Source organism: Chelon labrosus (genome assembly GCF_963514085.1).
Source record: "Chelon labrosus genome assembly, chromosome: 20".
Classification (NCBI taxonomy): domain Eukaryota; kingdom Metazoa; phylum Chordata; class Actinopteri; order Mugiliformes; family Mugilidae; genus Chelon; species Chelon labrosus.
The window spans coordinates 5,806,472-5,824,825 of NC_140353.1; the positions used below are offsets into that span (position 1 = coordinate 5,806,472).

Here is an 18,354-nt window from a genome sequence, read left to right on the forward strand (position 1 = left end):
AACCCATAGCTTATGCAGTAACGTAATGTAATGCTGTAGTCTGAAGAAGTAAATAACGTTCTCTCGACCCTTACCTAGAAATGGAATGAGCACAGGTAATGCAAACAAGCTCTATTCTATTAGGGCCCAGACTTTTGTTAGTGTCGTTGTTTGTTTGCCTATTTAAAATACAAATGCTTTCAAAATATTACAATAAACAATACCAGATAATGATACATATAACGGTAAATCAGTCAATATTTGATTGTGATCAGGAATGTTTATTCAGATAAATGTTTAGTCTCATTGTACACTTTAATAGTACACTTTAAGAACTCTTTAATAGTAGTTGGGATCTGAGACGACCACAGTTTTAAGAGTAATTGCCTTCAAGCTTACACTGAAGGAAATTCTGAATTAAAAACAATTGGTAAAATTTGAATCAAAACTTATATTAAATTATAAAACGACACTACTGCTGATCCTAACCCTAATTATCATGTAGTTTAGATGCAGATTAATCAGTTGTTACTGTGAGAAATGGAAAATATAAACTAGGCCGTGTTTTTTTTAGATTTATTAAACATTTTCAATAAATGTAAATCAAAAGTTGATTTGTTGTCATCGTGGACCACCGCCACCGGAAGTGGGCTTTTATTTTGAAAGGGGCGCTCTGTCCATGTGTTGACATGAAGTTTGAGGGTAAACTTCATCGAGGAAATACTCGCATTGTGTTGAGCACTGGGCAGACTGGAGGTCGGTGTTTGCCCGTCTGTCGTCGGTGTTTTTAGGATCCCTGCTCTTCTAAGTGTTCGTGTCGTTATGTCACCGTTTTCATTTCTGACCTAAATATCTGGAAACGATTCCCGAAGATTAAAAAAAAAATAAAAAAAAATGGACCAGCAATCTGATGTTCAGCTGGAAGGTTAGTGAACCTGGAATTTGAATTAACAATTAAATTAATTATTATGTCTTTTGCATTCAGATCAGATCTTACCTGTGTGTCTTTTTTTCCTTTTCTAATTTCCATTTTTATATCAGATGGCAGAGCTCCATCTGAATCAACAACCCCTCGACCGAGGATGACAAGACAACAGACTCTCACCTTAATATCAATGGCTTCTGTCAACTTCAGTTCTATGATTTGCTACTCAATATTGGGCCCATTTTTCCCCACAGAGGTAAGCTAAATGACACCATGGGGCTCAGATCACATGATTAAAGTACGTGAGGTTAAGGGCTTGTGGTTAATAAAGTGCTTTTGCTTTTTAGCAAGCTTCCTCTTATGAATTAAAGGTTGGAATTAACAAGAACGAACCACATCCTTTTACAATCCACTACACTCAGTGGTATTGCTGCTGCTCCATTTGTTTTTTTCCACCTTACACATTTTTTGCATTTTGACAAAGGACTAAATCAGATAAGCAAGTTAAGCAAAATAGAGTTAAACCATGTGCATTGTCCTGTGTTATAGAAAAGTGCTCAACGACTCATGTAAATTCTATTTCCAAAGTGTAATTTTTGATATAATTATGTCCGGGGACAAAAGCTGCCTCCAAGTTAAGCTAAATAGAGTTAAATCCATTTACATTTTCTGTATTTTATTGAAATAAAAATAGAAAAGTGCTGCTTTTGGACAGCTGCTGCCACAGTAGTAAAAGTTACATGGCCTAGCCTTAAATGTTGATAGTAATTTAGTAATGCAGCTAAGGTTAATACTGACTATCAAGATTTTAAAATTAACTATATATATTTTAATTTTTTACCCATGTATACACCAATCTGCCACAACATTAAAACCACTGACAGGAGAAGTGAATAACACTGACCATCTTGTGACAACACAATGTTCTGCTGGGAAACTTTTGGACCTGGCATTCATTCATTCATGTGGATGTTACTTAGACATGTAGCACCCACCTAGACCAGACCAGGCACCCCGGCCCCATAGCAATGACACTCCTTGATGGCAGAAGAACAACAACAAAAAAAAAAAAAAACACAAGGTGTTGATCTGGTGTTGATCTGGCCTCCAAATTCACTAGATCCCAAACTGAAAGTATCTGTGGGATGATATACAGAGGACCCTCCCCTCAACTCATAGGACCCAAACGCCCCACACTTACAACTTTCTGTTGTCAGACACCACAGGACACCCTCAGAAGGCCCATGTCCATTCTCTGATGAGTCAAAACTACACAACTGCACAATATTAGGAAGGTGGTCATAATGTTATGCCTGATCAGTGTAAAAGAAGGTTAAAAGAAGTGTGTGTATACTCTACTAAGATAAATATTGATTGAGGTGTTAATACCTATAATCGAATACTACCATTGTTGTGAGGAGAAAGTGAAAGTGGTGTCTGAGGTCCACTTATCAAATAACCATCCCCAGCCCCATTTAAAAAGTCAGTAGTAGCGTTTCCTCATGGGAATGAATGAGTAATCACGTGCTAAACCCAACCCGAAGGCCGACTAATGAGTAGTTCTTTTGTGTTCATCCAATCCATACAGACTAACAGTAAGGCCTGGCTGATGTCATGAGTTCAGAGCACAGTGGTTTAACAGTTATTAATCAGCCATTTCTCTTTACCTTATATTACCTTATTTATTTCTGTTCTCACATTACTGTGAGATTAATTATCGTTACGTATATAACTGTACTGATGTGTCCATTTTCCTTCACAGGCTGTAAAGAAAGGAGCCAGTCAGACGGTGATTGGTCTCATATTTGGCAGCTATGCTGTCTGCAATTTAATTGGTTCACTGGTACTGGGAAAATATGTAAGTAATATCTCATCACAGCATGTTAGTGTGATTTTCTGCACTAGTGTAACCGACTCTTACTGTGTTTGTGCCAGATTGTCCAAATTGGTGCGAAGTTCATGCTAATCGCAGGACTTTTTGTGTCGTCGGGCTGCACCATTCTGTTTGGGTAAGTGTTGGTTTTATGTGTCACATTAATAATTACAATGGTCATAGAAACATATCACAGATATTAATGGTAGAACTTGTTTTTTTTCAAGGTACAAGCCTTGAACGAAGCCTTAAGTTTGTCATTTGGCTGTTTTTGGAGCATATTTGGATAAAAGGGAGGAGCACGGGGTCAATGTTATTTAGAATGTCAACCCAGCCACATACCTCCCTTTAAGGACTCATATCTACTTAATTATCTAATTGTTTCCAAGCAACCACCAGTACAGTGATCAAAAGAACTGAATCTAGCTATTGGCATAATAAAGACTTGTCAAAAATGAATTTGATGACTTTTGAATGGGAATCTGTTGGCATGACCACCTGGCGTCCATCAGTGATAGTAATTTCTAGTCACTTTCGCACTGGCGTCACTTTCCAGACCTGTCTATGTCTGTTTTATATACAGTCTAGGGAGTTTTCTGATTTCAAAAAGACCCGCGAGGAGCTGATGTTATTGAATTAAAGGTGTAAGAATAGTAACTGAAAGATGTCAAATTCCTCCATTGTTGCACAGGATACGGTTGGAGAAGATGGAGCTCTCTGGTCATTCAAAGAATTAATGAAAACATGTGCACTTGTGCAGCTTTAAATACTCACCAGTGCACAAATTGTGTGTTAATCCGCTGCTGAAAATAGTCCCCTACAAAACTGCAGTCCTAGGTTTTTTAGGAAATGACTTAAGAATTCAAAAATAAGAAGACTCTATTGCAATGTAAAGATTTGTGATGTATACTGGTGTTAATAATATGCTTCTCATTGCTTAACACCCTGTTCCTCTTAGGTAACAGGTTATTTAGTCAGTCCGCATTTGTGTCAACCCCTCCATATTTACAATAGTGTGTCTTTGTTTCCTTGCAGATTACTTGATCGGGCTCCTGAAGGCCCCGTGTTCATTACTCTGTGCTTTATAGTGCGGTCCGTCGACGCTGTGGGCTTTGCCGGTGCGATGACCTCCTCTTTTGCCCTGACTGCAAAAATATTCCCAGACAATGTGGCAACTGTTTTGGTGAGAGTAGACAACCCTTGTCTGTCTGGCATGTTGTTTCGACAGAATCACGAGAAAACTAAAAAAATAAAAAGGCCCTTATGGTTTGAGTTGTTGTGCGTCTCCCAGCAGCATGGGAAATAATCAGCTTGTATGTTTATACATATTTTAATATTTCTGTTTTTTTAGGGTAGTTTGGAGATCTTTACAGGACTTGGCCTTATACTGGGGCCTCCAGTGGGTGGGTGGTTCTACCAGTCTTTTGGATACGAAGTCCCCTTTATGCTTCTTGGATGTTTCCTGTTGATTATGGTCCCATTCAACTTTTACGTCCTTCCATCCATAGGTAACAGTTTGAAGACTTCAACACATGTATTAGTTCATTTTTAAGATTTTAAATTATAACTGAGCTGCATGTCCCTCCACTCAGAGGCCGACCCGTCGAAGGATTCATTCTTCCGGCTTCTCACCCAAGGGAAAATAGTCCTGATCTGCTATGTGATATTCACTCTAAGTGCAGGTCTGGGTTTCTTGGACGCCACATTGTCCCTGTTTGCTATTGAGAAGGTAAAGTCCTCTCTTATGATACTTTCTGTAGATTTGTTGTTGTTCAACATGTGAATGAGTTTTTTTGCCCCTGTGTTGGACTCAGTTTAACCTCACATCTGGCTACGTGGGACTCATCATGCTCGGTTTGTCGTTGCCATATTGCCTGGCGTCACCTCTGATGGGTTATTTCACAGATAAATATCCTGTGAGTATTAAAGCAACCAAAATGATCAAACGTGTGTCATTATTTTGTAATTTTAAACTTAATTTCTCTGCTCACCAGTCTACCAGGATTATATTCGTGGTGACAGGAAGCATAATCACAGCCGTTGGTTTCTGTCTGCTTGGTCCCGCCCCTTTCCTTTACATCCCCAAGTAAGTGTGTACTTCAGCTGCTCTACGTTAAAAGAATAGTAGAATCATATAAGAAGAGTGACACTGCTATCTAATCTAGCAAATAATAGCTGCCCATTCCCTTAGCTTAGCATTAATGCTAAAACAACTAGCCTAGCTCTAGCCAGAGGTAACAAATCTGCTGCCACCTCCAAAACCTTACCGGATTCTAGCAATACCTCCAAATAGTCACCCACAGGAGACCGTATTAAACCATAAATTGCTGTTTTTCCACTTTGGTTTGTGTACACATTAGACAGACAAACCATTACTGCCATAATGCTAAGCTAAGCTAACCAACTGTTGGTCTTGTCCTCCAATTTAACGGACAAACTCAAGAGTGATGTTGGTCTTTCCATCGCAACAGTATTGTGTATTTTCTGCCATGTTCACGAGAATGTTGGTAACATGTGTGCTAACGTTTTCAAAAATGGCAGACGCAGATAATAGGTTCATATATTGTAGTTTAGACATATGGAGTCTTATGTGTCATTTTTTCATAATCTGTCAGAGGAAAATGTTGATATTTCCAACAGCATCATTTATGAAGGGTCAACAAACGATCACAAAAAATATATTTCTTTACTTATCTTTACTATCGTAAGTCATGTTGCAACATTTATTACCACATTAGATGCATATGCTTGTTGCCATTCCCTCTTAATATTTTTTAACAGTTTAAATAATGAAATAGTATCACAGTGTATTTACATAATTAATCCCTGTACTATATTTTCCTTCTCTTTTTTTTTGTGGTGTTTCTTTGCGTGTGCAGTCAGCTGTGGTTGCTGGTCCTCATGCTCGGTCTAATTGGGTTTTCTCTGGGCATGACTGCAATCCCCACGTTCCCTGAGATCATCACATGTGCATAGTGAGTGGCTTCGCATGTCGTGCTACATTTGTGACCCGTATTCATGGATATCACAAGGTGAACACACATCACATAATTGTTTGCAGTGAGCAGGGATTTGAAGAGGGGCTGAGTACTCTTGGTATGGTGTCTGGGCTGTTTGGCGCAGTGTGGTCCATGGGGTAAGACTTAAAGGAATTTATTTACCCTGGCTTTATTTTTAATGTTGGGTTTTTAATGCGTACACTTTGTTTTTTAAGGATGTTTTATGGCCCGATAGTAGGCGGCCTTATCACACAACATCTGAGCTTCGAGTGGGCCGCTGCAGTCCAAGGAGGCTTGGCGTTATTGGCTGTAAGTACGGCTTTCTTGTGATTGCAAAGATCCCAGTTCACGACCGTATAATAAAGAACAAAAGACTCATGCACTGAGAAATAATGGTCTCACATCTGATTTTTTAGGCCTATAAATTATTTACATTGTTCATGAGACTTATTTACTTAATTTCATGCAATAAAACAGAAATAAAGATGTGTTCACTCTTCTCAGCCGCCACACTCATGAAACTCAATGACCACTCTGTCCTCAGGCCTTTCTCCTCTCTTTGTATTCTGTGTGTCAACGGCCACCACAGCAAAGGTAATTATTAACCCTTAATTAACGACATTTATCATACATTTTGGTGAGTCATATATGCAATATAAAGTATTCTATGTGGAATTTAGCCTCGGTGCAGTGTCCAAGAATGCATGGAGGTGTAACACTTTCACTTGAATTTCAGTGTTCAGCAAAGAGAAGAAAACACTCCTCTCCTGAACGAGTGAAGGCCTCAGCTTCAGGATGTCCTGAATGTTTCGGTCGCTCATTGGCATCAGCCTCAATGTTTCATTGTTTTTAACTGCTTTTTAACTCTTAAATTATATTTTACTGTAATTCAGGGATTATAATGCTTACTTGGTGTATGTGGGTTGGTTCAGATTTTAATATAATTGTATTATTATGAAACGTTTAGATGTGTGTGCTTTTATTGGGTACTTCTTGAAAAACCAGTACAAATGTATGACTTTAAGACAGAATTTAAATGGAATGTTTTTTTTTTTTTTTACTGTGAAGCAACTTTCAGGTTGCGCTTTAATCACAGGACATTTACAAGCTAGCGCGGACCAGAAACTAAATGTGCCTTTTGTTCGGAAGCTCTTTTCTATTAAGGATCTTAGTTTTCTGTCACATGCTGTGGCTTTCATACTGAAGTGACCTGTGTTAAGGTCTGCTGACCACACTCCCAGAAAGATGAAGGAAAGAAAACGGTTTTATGTTTGGAAAGTTCCATTTTACAGGTCACAACCTCGCATGCAATAAAAATTACAGGGATCATAATGCAGATCTGAGTGTAGTCAGTATTTTTTTCTATAGTATCAAGTGCCTTATTTTAAATGTAACACTTAACGGCCTGATTATTGACTATCTGATTTTGTTCACAATACTAAAGTGCCATGAATTAAAATGAGCCGCGTTGTGTAGTAGTATGCTTATATTTTGTTATATTAATAGTGTTCTACTACGTGATGAAATATAAAAATCTTCCAAGTCCGTCACACTAAAAACAAATCGATATCCTGTCAGAACTTTCGAAGGCAAAGACATTAACCCGATGTTTTAAATGTCAAAACTGTGTCTTACCATGTTGTGTAGAAATAAACCATTTGATATTAACATACTGAATACCTGGTGTTTTTAATGCTGCGAAGAAACGGCAGATACAAACTTTGTAAATCTCTTACAGGCTAAAAAATTAGAACTATAATATTATAGACGTTTTGTGTCCTACATCATTAACAACAATTTACATAAATCTGTATACATAGATTCATTATTTGCAACAGAAAAATATACAAAAATAGTAAACCAGCATGGTACAAATCTCAAAATGGTTATTTTATAGACAAATTAAACAATTCACTGATCATTCTGTATTGTATAAACACACCTACTGTCCAAACATAAAAAAAAGTGAAAACTGCAGTGATGAAGAGAAGAAAGACAAACACAAAAATCTGAGTATGTGTCCATGAGTTCAGGTGTCGGGCTCAAAGGCACTGTTCGTCCTGCCAGTCGGTCTCTTTGGGAGAGGTCTGTCTGTTGATCTGCCTCTCCTCCTGCTGGTCGACCCCGAAGTATCTGCATCTGAAGACAAAGCTGCAGGAGCTCCTGGCTTTTTCACCTTCTTTTTCCTTCTAGTTCTGTGGAGAAAAAAAAAAAACAGTCAGCATTCATTATTTCCAAACTATGATACTACACATCAGACATAAACCTGTGTTTTGTTTGTCTTGAGCAGTTTAGAGTAACCATGCACCATGTAGTCAGGAGGATTCAAGCAAAGTGAGCCACTTACTTGGCATCGGTCAGTTCAGGTTCGGTGTCAGAGAGAGTCGGCTCAGAAAGAAACCTAAGTTCCCCAGAAGAACTAATTGCAGCAGATACCTTGGATGTATGAAGAAAAAATAAAAGACAACCACCAGGACAGGGAAAGATAGTTATAGGAAGAAGCACCACAAAGATACCACAGAGACCAGAGTCATATATCTTTTCATTCATTACAAATACTCTATCTATTAGTACAACTCACCCTATGTAGGCTAAATGTGACTCATGATTTGTCATGGGTTCATCAAGCTATAGCTACTTCCAGCAGAGCACGGCAGTCTTGTTTGTCACAGGGCTTGCTCTTATAAATAAAATATTCTAAGCAGAGAAGAAGAGAAAGCATTTTGTGTACTGCTTATATAATGGGAAGATCCGAGATGCACAAAGATGAGAAAAGACGTGGAAGAGGTCAAAACGCCTGCAAGACTTGGGTCAAGGTCATCTCACTGGCTGTATATAAAGATGGACAGACCCAAAAGATTTCTTAAGAGCGGCGTTAAAGCTAAATGTGGGCTAATTTCAAAATAGTGAAGGAGAGAAGGAGTGTGAGTGAAGATGAGAGACACGTGCGACAGACCGCTAGCAACCTGAGATAGCACATACGTGTTAATTAACATAATTTAAACAGGTGACTTACAGTAAATAAACATTCACCATTGTACAGTTGTCCTGAATGCGGAAATTAAGCATAGAGACCTAAATAATTTTCTGTACCAGCCTGTAAAGATGTTTATTTCTACTTTGAAATTAGAGGAGGGATCCCTACTATGCTAAAAGTATAGAAAAACTGCCATCGCGTATTTCATCTATTCTCGATTTTGGCCAAAACTGATTCTTCTTGGGTGACTTGAGGCGTCACATGCACAAACGGTGCCCTGAGGAAGATCAGTGGTGGTCAAAACATAACAGCTACCAACAAAAGAAAGACTGGAGGACAAGAAAGCAGCACACAGGTTTTTTGGTCTTTGTAGCTGACATGAATTGACCCTTTGACAAGTCTCAGGCCTGCAGTGGGGGTTTGATAATCCAAAGATGCACTGAGGGCAGAGAAACAAGAGCCGCATCCCATGTGGAAGAAATGCTTACCCCAGCCACAGTCACATTCAACTATTAGCCCATAGAGTTTGTTGATGAAAAATGATCCAAAACCAGGACACACACCACTGTTTTATTCTCTCTTCTTACCCTGGTTGGTGTTGACCTCTCCACAGTCGCCTCAGACAAAGCTGCGTGTGCTGTGGACTGAGTCAGCTCTTCATTCAAATCTCCTACAACAATAACAACACTCAGATTTAGATGGTCTACATAACTGATCCTACGTTTACCACAACAAAATATGGAATATACTCACTTTGATCCGCTACATAAGAAGCAAGAAAATATCCCTGCTGCCCATTGACCAGGCGCCCAAACCACCAGTTGTCATTGTCTTTGTACAGGACTTGGATGACATCCCCGCGGCGTATTGTCAGTTCATCGGACCGATTCGCTCTGTAGTCATAAAGGGAAACAACCTAGGAGAGGAACAAACGGGACGGTTGAGTAGGACATGGGGGGAGCTGAGGTTGAGCTCAATGTCAAGGTGAATACTTACTACTTGTTGAACAGGGGCAGATTCTGTTTCAACGTGGACGCCTGAAGAGATGTGATCAGAAAGGCTCTGATGGAGAAAAAAAGAACATGAGAAAACATATGCTGTTTGACAGACTGCAGCTGGACCAGCAGTGAGGTGAGCTCATCTGACTTACAGACTGTAGCCGAAAAGATGATGCTCCTTTAAGACGCTGACCGACTGGACTGAACCCACCTGAAGGACAAAATAACAAAAGGCAACACATAAATATTTCCACAATTAGCAGAATCCCAATTTCTTGTTTATAGTCAACACTTACGGACACAGGTGAAAATTACAAGTGGCCCATCTGTGTCTCTCTGCACCGTGTACATGCTTCAGCAGACTCTAAACTACAATGCTGGAAGCATTCAACCCAAGTTCTGCCATGCAATATATTGTGCAGCTATAATCCTCGGAAACATTTGGCCTCCAATGTCACACAGGAGTGGCTGCACAAAGCCATTCATTGGTTAAAGACAAATAACTGTGTGATTAACTGAACAAGCCACTCACGGTTTTGAGTGCTCAGAGCTGTCTGGGAGATAAGCTGCTCCGCCACAGGACCAGAAAGCTGCAGCTTGGAGTGTGGCGACAGGAGAGACGGAGGTGGCAGTGAGGCGTTTAATCCCATCTGAAAAAAATAAAATAAAATAGTGGGATTTAGTGGAGATGGGGAAAGGGGACAATGTGAGCGAAAAGGAGATCATCTGGGCAAATATAACATGCTGAACTCAAAGAAGGAGCGACGTAGTCAATGAGCGTATCTGCAGATGCTGAATTAAACACACAGAAAAAATCACGGTGTGTTTCAAATCAAAGTGTTGTTTTAATTTCCATCGCAACTCTGAAACAGCCCAAAAGTAAAAGTGCAGACGAATAAAAACTTTTAAAGACATACAAGACATTGGCAAGGCTTTCTAAAAGTGGAGAGACCTCAAGAGTTGATAAAGACATGTGCAGAGTTTGCTGTGTTAAGGCTTGGCAGGTGGGTAACATTAGTCATTATGTACACAAAGAGCTAAGATATGCTGTAGTAGCAGGATATTTGTAAGTACTGCAGTCTGGAGCTGCTGTTGTACCTCTGGAAAACAACTTGTCCTCTCTGCATGTTAGCTTTGCATAGCAAATTTTCCTATCCCACTACAAAGCTTATGTTTGAAGCATTACTTGCTGCCAACATGAATTTGGGGGCAGAGCTTCTGACAGAGCACTTAACGGAGGGGTGTGTTTGTCTGGCTGTTCAAGTTTCAACACAGCTTTTCTCTGACTGGCTCCACCTTTAAGGCAAGCTGGTTCACACAAAGACTAAGAACTAAAAGTCAACAAACTGAGCATAGATCAAAAACTCACTGGGCCAGTATCTGATGAGAAAGTCCTCCTTGTGTGAGTAATGCTTACTCGGTCTGCAAAAAGAAACATAAGACAGAGTTTTCTTCATGTAAATCCAAATCCAATTCAGTAACTTATGTTAAAGTAAATTAAGCCTCTCTTATCCAGGCTGTACCTTGCTCATAAATGAACCCAGAAGCTGAAGAGCTTTGATGTGGCTCCTAAAAACAGAGTGAAACGTTCACTTTATATCTTTCAGGGTGTAATAATAATGATAAACAGCAGTATGTCAAGTATATTTCATAGTAAGAAAGGAAAAGCATTTACAAGAACTGAATTCAGTTGTTCCCTGACACACTGCATTTTCATAGCGAGTCTTGTCACTTGGGCAAACTGATCCATGGCTAAAGAAGCAGGTGTGTCCTGCGCAGCTGGGGGGACAGATGTGCTTCTGCCGAGTTTGGCGTCTGTAGAACCTGATCTGCTCGCTGCTTTAATACTGTGCCCCTCCATCTGGGAAACTGTATGCAAAAGTAGGACACAGTTGTAGCTCAGTGTATTTTCAAAACTGCATGACACTGAAGACAAACGCTCCAATAAAACAAACCTTTGCGATCATACAGGTACACATGGACAGGCTGGCTCTGACCGAAGGCACAGAAAGCTACCATGTCCTCATGAGGGTGGAAAGCCACACCGTGGAGAGCGGTGGGGTAACAAAGCTCAGAGTACACTGCAACTTGGTCACCTGGGGTAAAAAAAGAAGTTGGAGTCACAATGCAGACTACTCTTGAAAATGGATTCTTATGTACAGGAAGCAAATATGATCGTCACCTGTGTCAGTATTCCAGACATACGCCAACCCATCCTCACTACCAGAAAAGATGAAGTTCCCGCATGGCGTGAAAGTGCTATAAATCCTCTCTCTGTAGTTTGTGGCTCCAGTGTACTTTTTCACAGCCAGACTTGAAAGAGGGGAAATTACATGGAGCATTTATAATGTCTTCCTTCATTATATCTGTATCATTTCAGATTTTCTGTTACTTACATTCTCAAGTCCATCATCCTCAGGACACTGTCCTTGGCATGTATGAGCAGACAACGGCCATTCGGATGGAGCTGCAGCATGCTGATGGGGATGCCACTGAGGTCACTCTCGTCAATTTTCTTTCAAGAGACAGCAGAATATTATTACAGTAGGATATTATAGTTTTTCTGTAAACATTTAATCAGACCACCATTTGACATAATAACTCTAGTACCTTCTCTATACACCAGCGATGACATGGGTGCTGCCTCTGCCTGCTGTCATTTACTGCAGTTTTCCACACAATGATTAGGCCCTTGTTGTCTGCAGAGAACATTCTCCTTCCTAGTTACAATAAAAGAAAAACAACAGCTATAACAAGGTGTACATGGCAAGTATAATATTCTTCACAATAAAAAACAAGCCAAGCATCACATTCAGTACACAGAGCACAACAGAGTACTTGTTGTCTATGCTAAACACAGAGAGCAGCTTCCTGCTTCCTCTGCTTCTGCATTAGTCCTTGAAATAAATTAAAGTACATTGCCTCTGGACTGACTATGAACTGAATATTAAAATGTAAACAAATATTTTGGTAGGCCACAGAAACGACAGAGAAAGATGTTCAAGTCCAGGCAAAAATAAACTGCATGAAGAATAGCTTATAAGGACAATAGAATTAATAAAAACTTTTAGGATTTAAGAGACTGCGCTCTTATCTTGGCTGTGGGCCTGTCTCAGCATATACAGACAAAGAGATACACATCATAGACAGGTTCCCAGTTTATAATGAGGCTTACACGACACTGAAAATACAAACCTTCAGAATCAAAACAAACTGTGTTGATGAAGCTGCTGTGACCCTCAAACTCCTGCAGCAGCTGGCCATTCATGTCATCAACATCCAGTCTCCACACCCGTACCAGACTGTCGTAGCCCCCTGTCACCACCAGGTTCTGGGCCATGGGGTGGTACTGAGCACAGTACACGAAGCATGGATGAGGGAGCACCTTCTGGGCGGTGCCCTGAAGACTTTCCACATTCCACTCTCTGAGGGAGAAGATTTGACAATGCTTACACTGTTACAGCTTATGTGATAACAAATGTGTGTCAAACAGTCACCGCTGGCAAGGACTAAGGCTCAAAACATGCTGTGTCACTGATGCCAGAGAGACACAATGAGCCACATTGTATATGGAGCACTTTCTCCCCCTAGAGGTCGTGCAAAAAAACAACACAGTCACTTGGAGTGGCAGTGACACCTCATTCCCTTCTAATCACGTCTATTAATTCTGTTATTTCACATATAACGTACCTGACAGTCCCATCAGAGGAGGCAGACAAAAGGCTCCGATCATCTCTAGACCAGCAGAGATCATAGACTATTTTGAGATGACCACTGAAGGCAGCCAAAACCTTGCCAGAGGGAATCTCATACACTGAAACCATAAACAAATAATGTATTTTTTCAACAATGTGATGTGAAGTTTTTCTACATGCGTGGACGTTGGAAGATGTCATTAGAGATGTGACTACGTTGTATAAACAGCAGGTTAATTAGCTGCAGATTATTGCTGAAGAGACGAAGGAGAAGCAGGGGGAGTTTAACACAGATGAGGTGTTTGCTTACCCACAACAGGGAAAGCGTCTCTGTCAGCACAGGCAGCAGCCAGTATGGTTCCAGCATGAGAGAAGAGCACTGTGAAACAGCCCATCTGGCCCCCACGGAACGCCAGCATGGGCTTGTTGGGAATCCGACAGATCTGCAACGGAAAAGAAATCTTGAGGCTTTTAAAACATTTTGAGTTTATTTAACCCACTGGAGTGCAACAATCAGAACCCAGGGTTTTAAAAGCGGTACAAGACAAAAGCTGAGAGGCTGTGTGTACTAAACTGTACCTAATATGGTATCTTATGGAGCGTGCAAGCTAAGAAATGGTCCGACTTCTACCAACCTGACCAGGCAGTCTGTTCCATTTCAAGACTGGCGGCTTGCTGTCTAGAGGTTGTGACAAGTTTCTCTTGGTGACCTCGTTCTGCAGTTCACTGTAGGAGGTGCTGCCTCTCTCCTCTTGCAATGCCATCATAGATCGCATGCTAGGGTCCACCTGCAGAAAAAAATACAGCTCAGCTACAATATATTACAGTAGAGCCACTTCTGAAACAATGCTATCTGTAGCGTTAATAAGGTGTCCATGTGTAGATGAGAGACTTATTTACACTTACATGCTCAGGGAGTTTAATGCCTTTCACTGTAACATAAAGGGTAGACGCGTATTTGACTCTTGGGTGCTTCCTCCACCACTCAACCACTTCCACTGTTTTAGATTGCCTCTTTGCACGAGGTGGGGGGCAGAAGAGCTGGAGGCGAAGTTTGCTGTCTATATTCAGAACGCCATTTGAACCAACAAGCTGAAGAATGGAGGGAAACGTGGCAGAAATATTAAACAAAAAAAACAATAGACAGTTTCCTCTTTCTAAATCATCAGAACAAATACATTACCTTGAGAAATCCCCATGCAATCTTTCTGAATCCTCGCTCATGCTTGTCAACGTCCACATTGGCTCTCGCTTCTTCCATAGTTACAAAATCCAGGATCTGTACAATCAAATTAAAACAATTATTGACAGTTACGTTAAAGAGTGGGTGAATACAGTATGTGTTATGAAATGTCTCTTACTTCAAAGAAGAGCATGACCCTGGGGCTGTCTTCAGTTTCTTGAACAAAGTAACCAAAGCGTTCATTGAAGATGATCTGTTCCTGCCACTCTGGGATAATGGATTTGTTCTTCTTGAAGTCAAAAGGCTGGGTCATGATGGGGAGAATGTGGTCAACTGTCTCTTGCTCATAATATGAAGAGACGGGCCGATGGCTGGGGAAAGCAAATCAGAGATATTTGACTCTACAGCAAATGTCTGAAAATAAATAAATACAACTACATACAAATATCCAAAGAAAACACTGAACTGAACAGAGATAATGTAGGATCTGATGGTATCTATGCTCACCAGTCTTCTTTCTTCACATACTGCCCTGTGTTTTCATCGATGACATGAATCTTCACCATGGGGTGTGAGATCAGGATCTCCGTCTTGAGGCGATCTGTCCTGTGAATATAAACTCCCAGCACGAGGCTGTCGTCAAACGTTGGTTTCTGCGGTGCTTCTGGTTCTGCTTCACTCTCGTCTTTGACAACTGAAAATGAGGAAATAAAACATGAAATGAATCAACTTCTTTATACTTAGAACTGGAACTTTGTAAACCCTGACATTTACCACCCATTTACCATGCTTTTTCTTTTTATTTTTCTTCCTTCCCTTTGGTTGTGTTTCATTTTCCACATCAGCATCCTGGTTTGCAACTTCATCTTGATCCCTTGTGTGTGGGGGGGAAATGTATAAACTTTTACTTCCATACCTTGTTAAGACTGTACTGTTGTCTTTTTTGCAAAATAAATACAATGTACATCTATAAGATATTAAAAGTTATACACACCCTGGATCTGACTCTGCGACTACAGATTTCAGTTTTTTCTTTTTCTTCTTCCCCACATCATTATTCAGCATAGGATTTTGTGAGACAGTGCTCTCTTCCTCTGCCTTGACCCTCGTCTTCTTTGAAGTCCTCTCCTCCTCCTGTGCTATCTGCTGCTGGTATTCATTCAGCAGTTCATCTTCAGCGTCCTCCACCTGGCTCTCTGCTTTAGCTTCTGCATCTCTTTTGCTTTTCTCCTTCTTACTTTTCCGTTTAGGTCCCTTTCCACCAGCAGCATCCTCAGAGTCCAAAGTAATCTCAGACTTAGAAGCATCCACATCCGCATCCGCACCCTTCTCGATGTAACTTATGTCCTCGGGCACCGGGAGGGAGGGAAGGTCTCTCTTACTCTTCCTCTTCGCTTTTGATGTTTTAATCTCATCCTCGTTCCGACTGTTGTTGACATTAACCTTTTCGACTATTTCCCTCTCTCTTCTTTTATTCTTTGTGTAGCGAGGGCTGCCTTGTTCAGGGTCATATGTGTTCTGGAGGATGGTCTCATCATCTTCTGTGTCCTTCTCAAGGTTGAGATTCTTTTTTAGGTTTTGAAGCTAAAAAGAAGGAAAGCAGAGAATAAAGAAATATGAGCATATACTTCATGTTGGTAATGTTCATGTCAGCCAATTAACTAGTCTTTATTGTCTGGTAGAGATGGGCATGAAACAATTATTCTAATGTGTTTTCAGCTGTATGATGAAATCCCAAAATGATTTTAAGACATGTTCTGCAACTTCTGTATGTTTTTCCAAACATTTCAACAGAAATATGATCTTGGACCTCAGCTGTAATGTATTCCACCACTGAGTGTAGTGAATGCACGTTTTTAAAACATACCACAATGGTCTCCTGTGTTTCAGGGTTCTTCTTCTTTGGCTTTTTCTTGTCCGATTCAGTGTACTTCTTGAAAACTTCATTGAATCTTTCCCGGGTCTTTGCCCGCTCATCACTCTCACCTTTAAAAGTTACACTGTTATTAGCAAGTAAAGTAGACTTGGGATGTCCACAATAACATCACATTTAGTACAGTTGCAAGGTACTTTGCTTGGCTGTTTGCCATTTCATTTCTGCTTCACCAAATTTCATTATGAAACATTTTTTTTTTTATATATTTTTATGTATGTTTACATACAGACACAAACACAATCAACATGCATGCAAGATGAGTAGCAGTAAACTCACCTGCTGGCATTCTCAGGCACAGTAATGTTTCTCATTCTGCATGCATAGGAAGAGTAATCCAGGGAAAATGGCTCTCATTCTAAAAATATAAAGGACAAAGTTAACGCTGCACAACAAAATATATGCTGGGTGATCCAGACTACTTACTAATGTACGCAGTTAGTTTAGCTATTTAAGTGTTTCATTCCAGTTTAACAACTTGGATAATAACATTAGAATACATCTTAATCGCGTTTTGGGTGAAACCGGCTTAGTTAAGGCAACAACAGTGTCAATAATAGCATCATACGGGAGATGCTAAGTAACGTTAGCTACTCTAGCAGCTAGCTTGCTAAGTGCTACTGTTGGGTTACTGGCATTGTTACTTTACTACGTTGTTTACAGAAATAAGTAGGACATTCAACAAACAGTCAGAGTCTTAAAATAACGCAAAGTCCACCAAAATGTGTTTTAAAAAGCGGGACTGGAGCCGGCGAAGGGTAACAACATATATTTACCCTGCAGTGATTGTGCTGTCCTCCAACTTCACCAACAACGCTACGACGGTTTCCAAGTCAACAAGGATGAACGTGAGGGCGGAGCGTGACAGCTATATCCCTGACGTAGCCTACTAACACAAACAACGAATGAACCAATGACATTTGAGGACCCATGAGACGTCATTACGTAAACTAAACCCCCTCGAAACGTAACCACAGCGTCACCATTATTTATTTATTTATTTATTTATTTATTTGATAGGGACAGTGCACATAAATGAATTTGTTCAGACAGTAATAGGCGTAATTATGCGTATTTTTTTTTAAATTCACGAAGCTCAATAAGTTGTACTTTTTTAAGTTTCGACTAAGTTTAAGTTTGTACATTTTTATCAAAGACCTTAATGATTTTTTTATAGAGTGATTCTATGATTTTGCATGTATTTACACCTGCCAGCAAACAACATGTAATACTATATTCAATGTGTGACAGAATCATTGAATGTATAAAAACTTCCTAGCAGCACCAAGTGTTATGAAAGGCTGTATTTGTTTAAAATTGCTCAAACTGAATTCCACTGTATTAGATATTCAAATTCAAATTCAATTCAAATCCAAAATGGGTTTTATTGGCATGAAAGTTTCTTAAAAAACAATATTGCCAAAGCAAAGCATTAAAGTACAATACAATAAATCAAAGATCACTTTTAACGTGGCTCTTGAAACATACATTTTCATGTCCAATGGTTGCTTTGTGAACATCATACAAACAGTTTTTGTTGTATTTAGTAGCGGGCAAGATTTATAAAGCCACTAATTTACAGGAACCATCGCTGGATTAGAATAGAAGTTGCATCTTGAATGTTTTTTGCACTAGTGAAGAGGACAGCAATTTGAATTACATTTGAAATTCAACATTAACACGTGAACTTGGCAAGTGATTAATACACATAGAAAATAACAGAGGGCCAAGTATTGACCCCTGAGGTAGACCAACAGGGGCATCTAGAAAAGTTGATTTGATTTCCACTGAA

At 39.9% G+C, this 18,354-nt stretch overlaps 2 protein-coding genes across 3 annotated transcripts; one reads left to right on the top strand and one right to left on the bottom strand.

Annotated features, from left to right (window-relative positions):
- The first annotated feature begins 660 nt into the window (after window positions 1–660).
- On the top strand, window positions 661–6,642 carry slc18b1 (solute carrier family 18 member B1). The gene is made up of 14 exons (XM_084568604.1): window positions 661–904; window positions 1,021–1,160; window positions 2,667–2,762; window positions 2,840–2,913; window positions 3,813–3,960; window positions 4,129–4,285; window positions 4,370–4,506; window positions 4,592–4,693; window positions 4,772–4,863; window positions 5,657–5,752; window positions 5,839–5,913; window positions 5,992–6,085; window positions 6,321–6,370; window positions 6,513–6,642. Exons 1-14 carry the CDS (start codon window positions 874–876, stop codon window positions 6,553–6,555), a joined length of 1,335 nt encoding a protein of 444 aa, XP_084424730.1. The 5' UTR covers window positions 661–873; the 3' UTR covers window positions 6,556–6,642.
- Window positions 6,643–7,789: 1,147 nt separating this feature from the next.
- On the bottom strand, window positions 7,790–17,571 carry ahi1 (Abelson helper integration site 1). 2 transcript variants are annotated; one of them, XM_084568602.1, is made up of 27 exons: window positions 17,339–17,571; window positions 16,842–16,920; window positions 16,497–16,615; window positions 15,624–16,213; window positions 15,415–15,503; window positions 15,137–15,323; window positions 14,808–15,000; window positions 14,630–14,725; window positions 14,353–14,538; window positions 14,082–14,234; window positions 13,757–13,889; window positions 13,442–13,565; window positions 12,947–13,176; window positions 12,362–12,471; window positions 12,148–12,266; window positions 11,934–12,064; window positions 11,707–11,847; window positions 11,427–11,620; window positions 11,275–11,320; window positions 11,121–11,173; window positions 10,284–10,401; window positions 9,904–9,962; window positions 9,750–9,815; window positions 9,507–9,669; window positions 9,341–9,423; window positions 8,124–8,212; window positions 7,790–7,971 (listed from the first exon to the last, which is right to left on the bottom strand). In XM_084568602.1, exons 2-27 carry the CDS (start codon window positions 16,849–16,851, stop codon window positions 7,806–7,808), a joined length of 3,648 nt encoding a protein of 1,215 aa, XP_084424728.1. In that variant the 5' UTR covers window positions 16,852–16,920; window positions 17,339–17,571; the 3' UTR covers window positions 7,790–7,805. The 2 variants fall into 2 exon arrangements, with proteins under 2 accessions (XP_084424728.1, XP_084424729.1); XM_084568603.1 differs by lacking the exon at window positions 8,124–8,212 and having other exon boundaries at window positions 7,835–7,971.
- Window positions 17,572–18,354: the final 783 nt, after the last annotated feature.

Excerpts from the sequence above, each read along its gene's own strand:
- ahi1 (XM_084568602.1), bottom strand. Across the intron at positions 14,235-14,352 it reads GCATTAAACTCCCTGAGCAT|GTGGACCCTAGCATGCGATC; the intron begins GTAAGTGTAAAT and ends TTTTTTCTGCAG. Across the intron at positions 11,848-11,933 it reads TGTCTGGAATACTGACACAG|GTGACCAAGTTGCAGTGTAC; the intron begins GTGACGATCATA and ends TTTTTACCCCAG.
- slc18b1 (XM_084568604.1), top strand. The coding sequence starts at position 874 with ATGGACCAGCAATCTGATGTTCAGCTGGAAG. Across the intron at positions 2,914-3,812 it reads GGCTGCACCATTCTGTTTGG|ATTACTTGATCGGGCTCCTG; the intron begins GTAAGTGTTGGT and ends GTTTCCTTGCAG. Across the intron at positions 5,914-5,991 it reads GGCGCAGTGTGGTCCATGGG|GATGTTTTATGGCCCGATAG; the intron begins GTAAGACTTAAA and ends TTGTTTTTTAAG.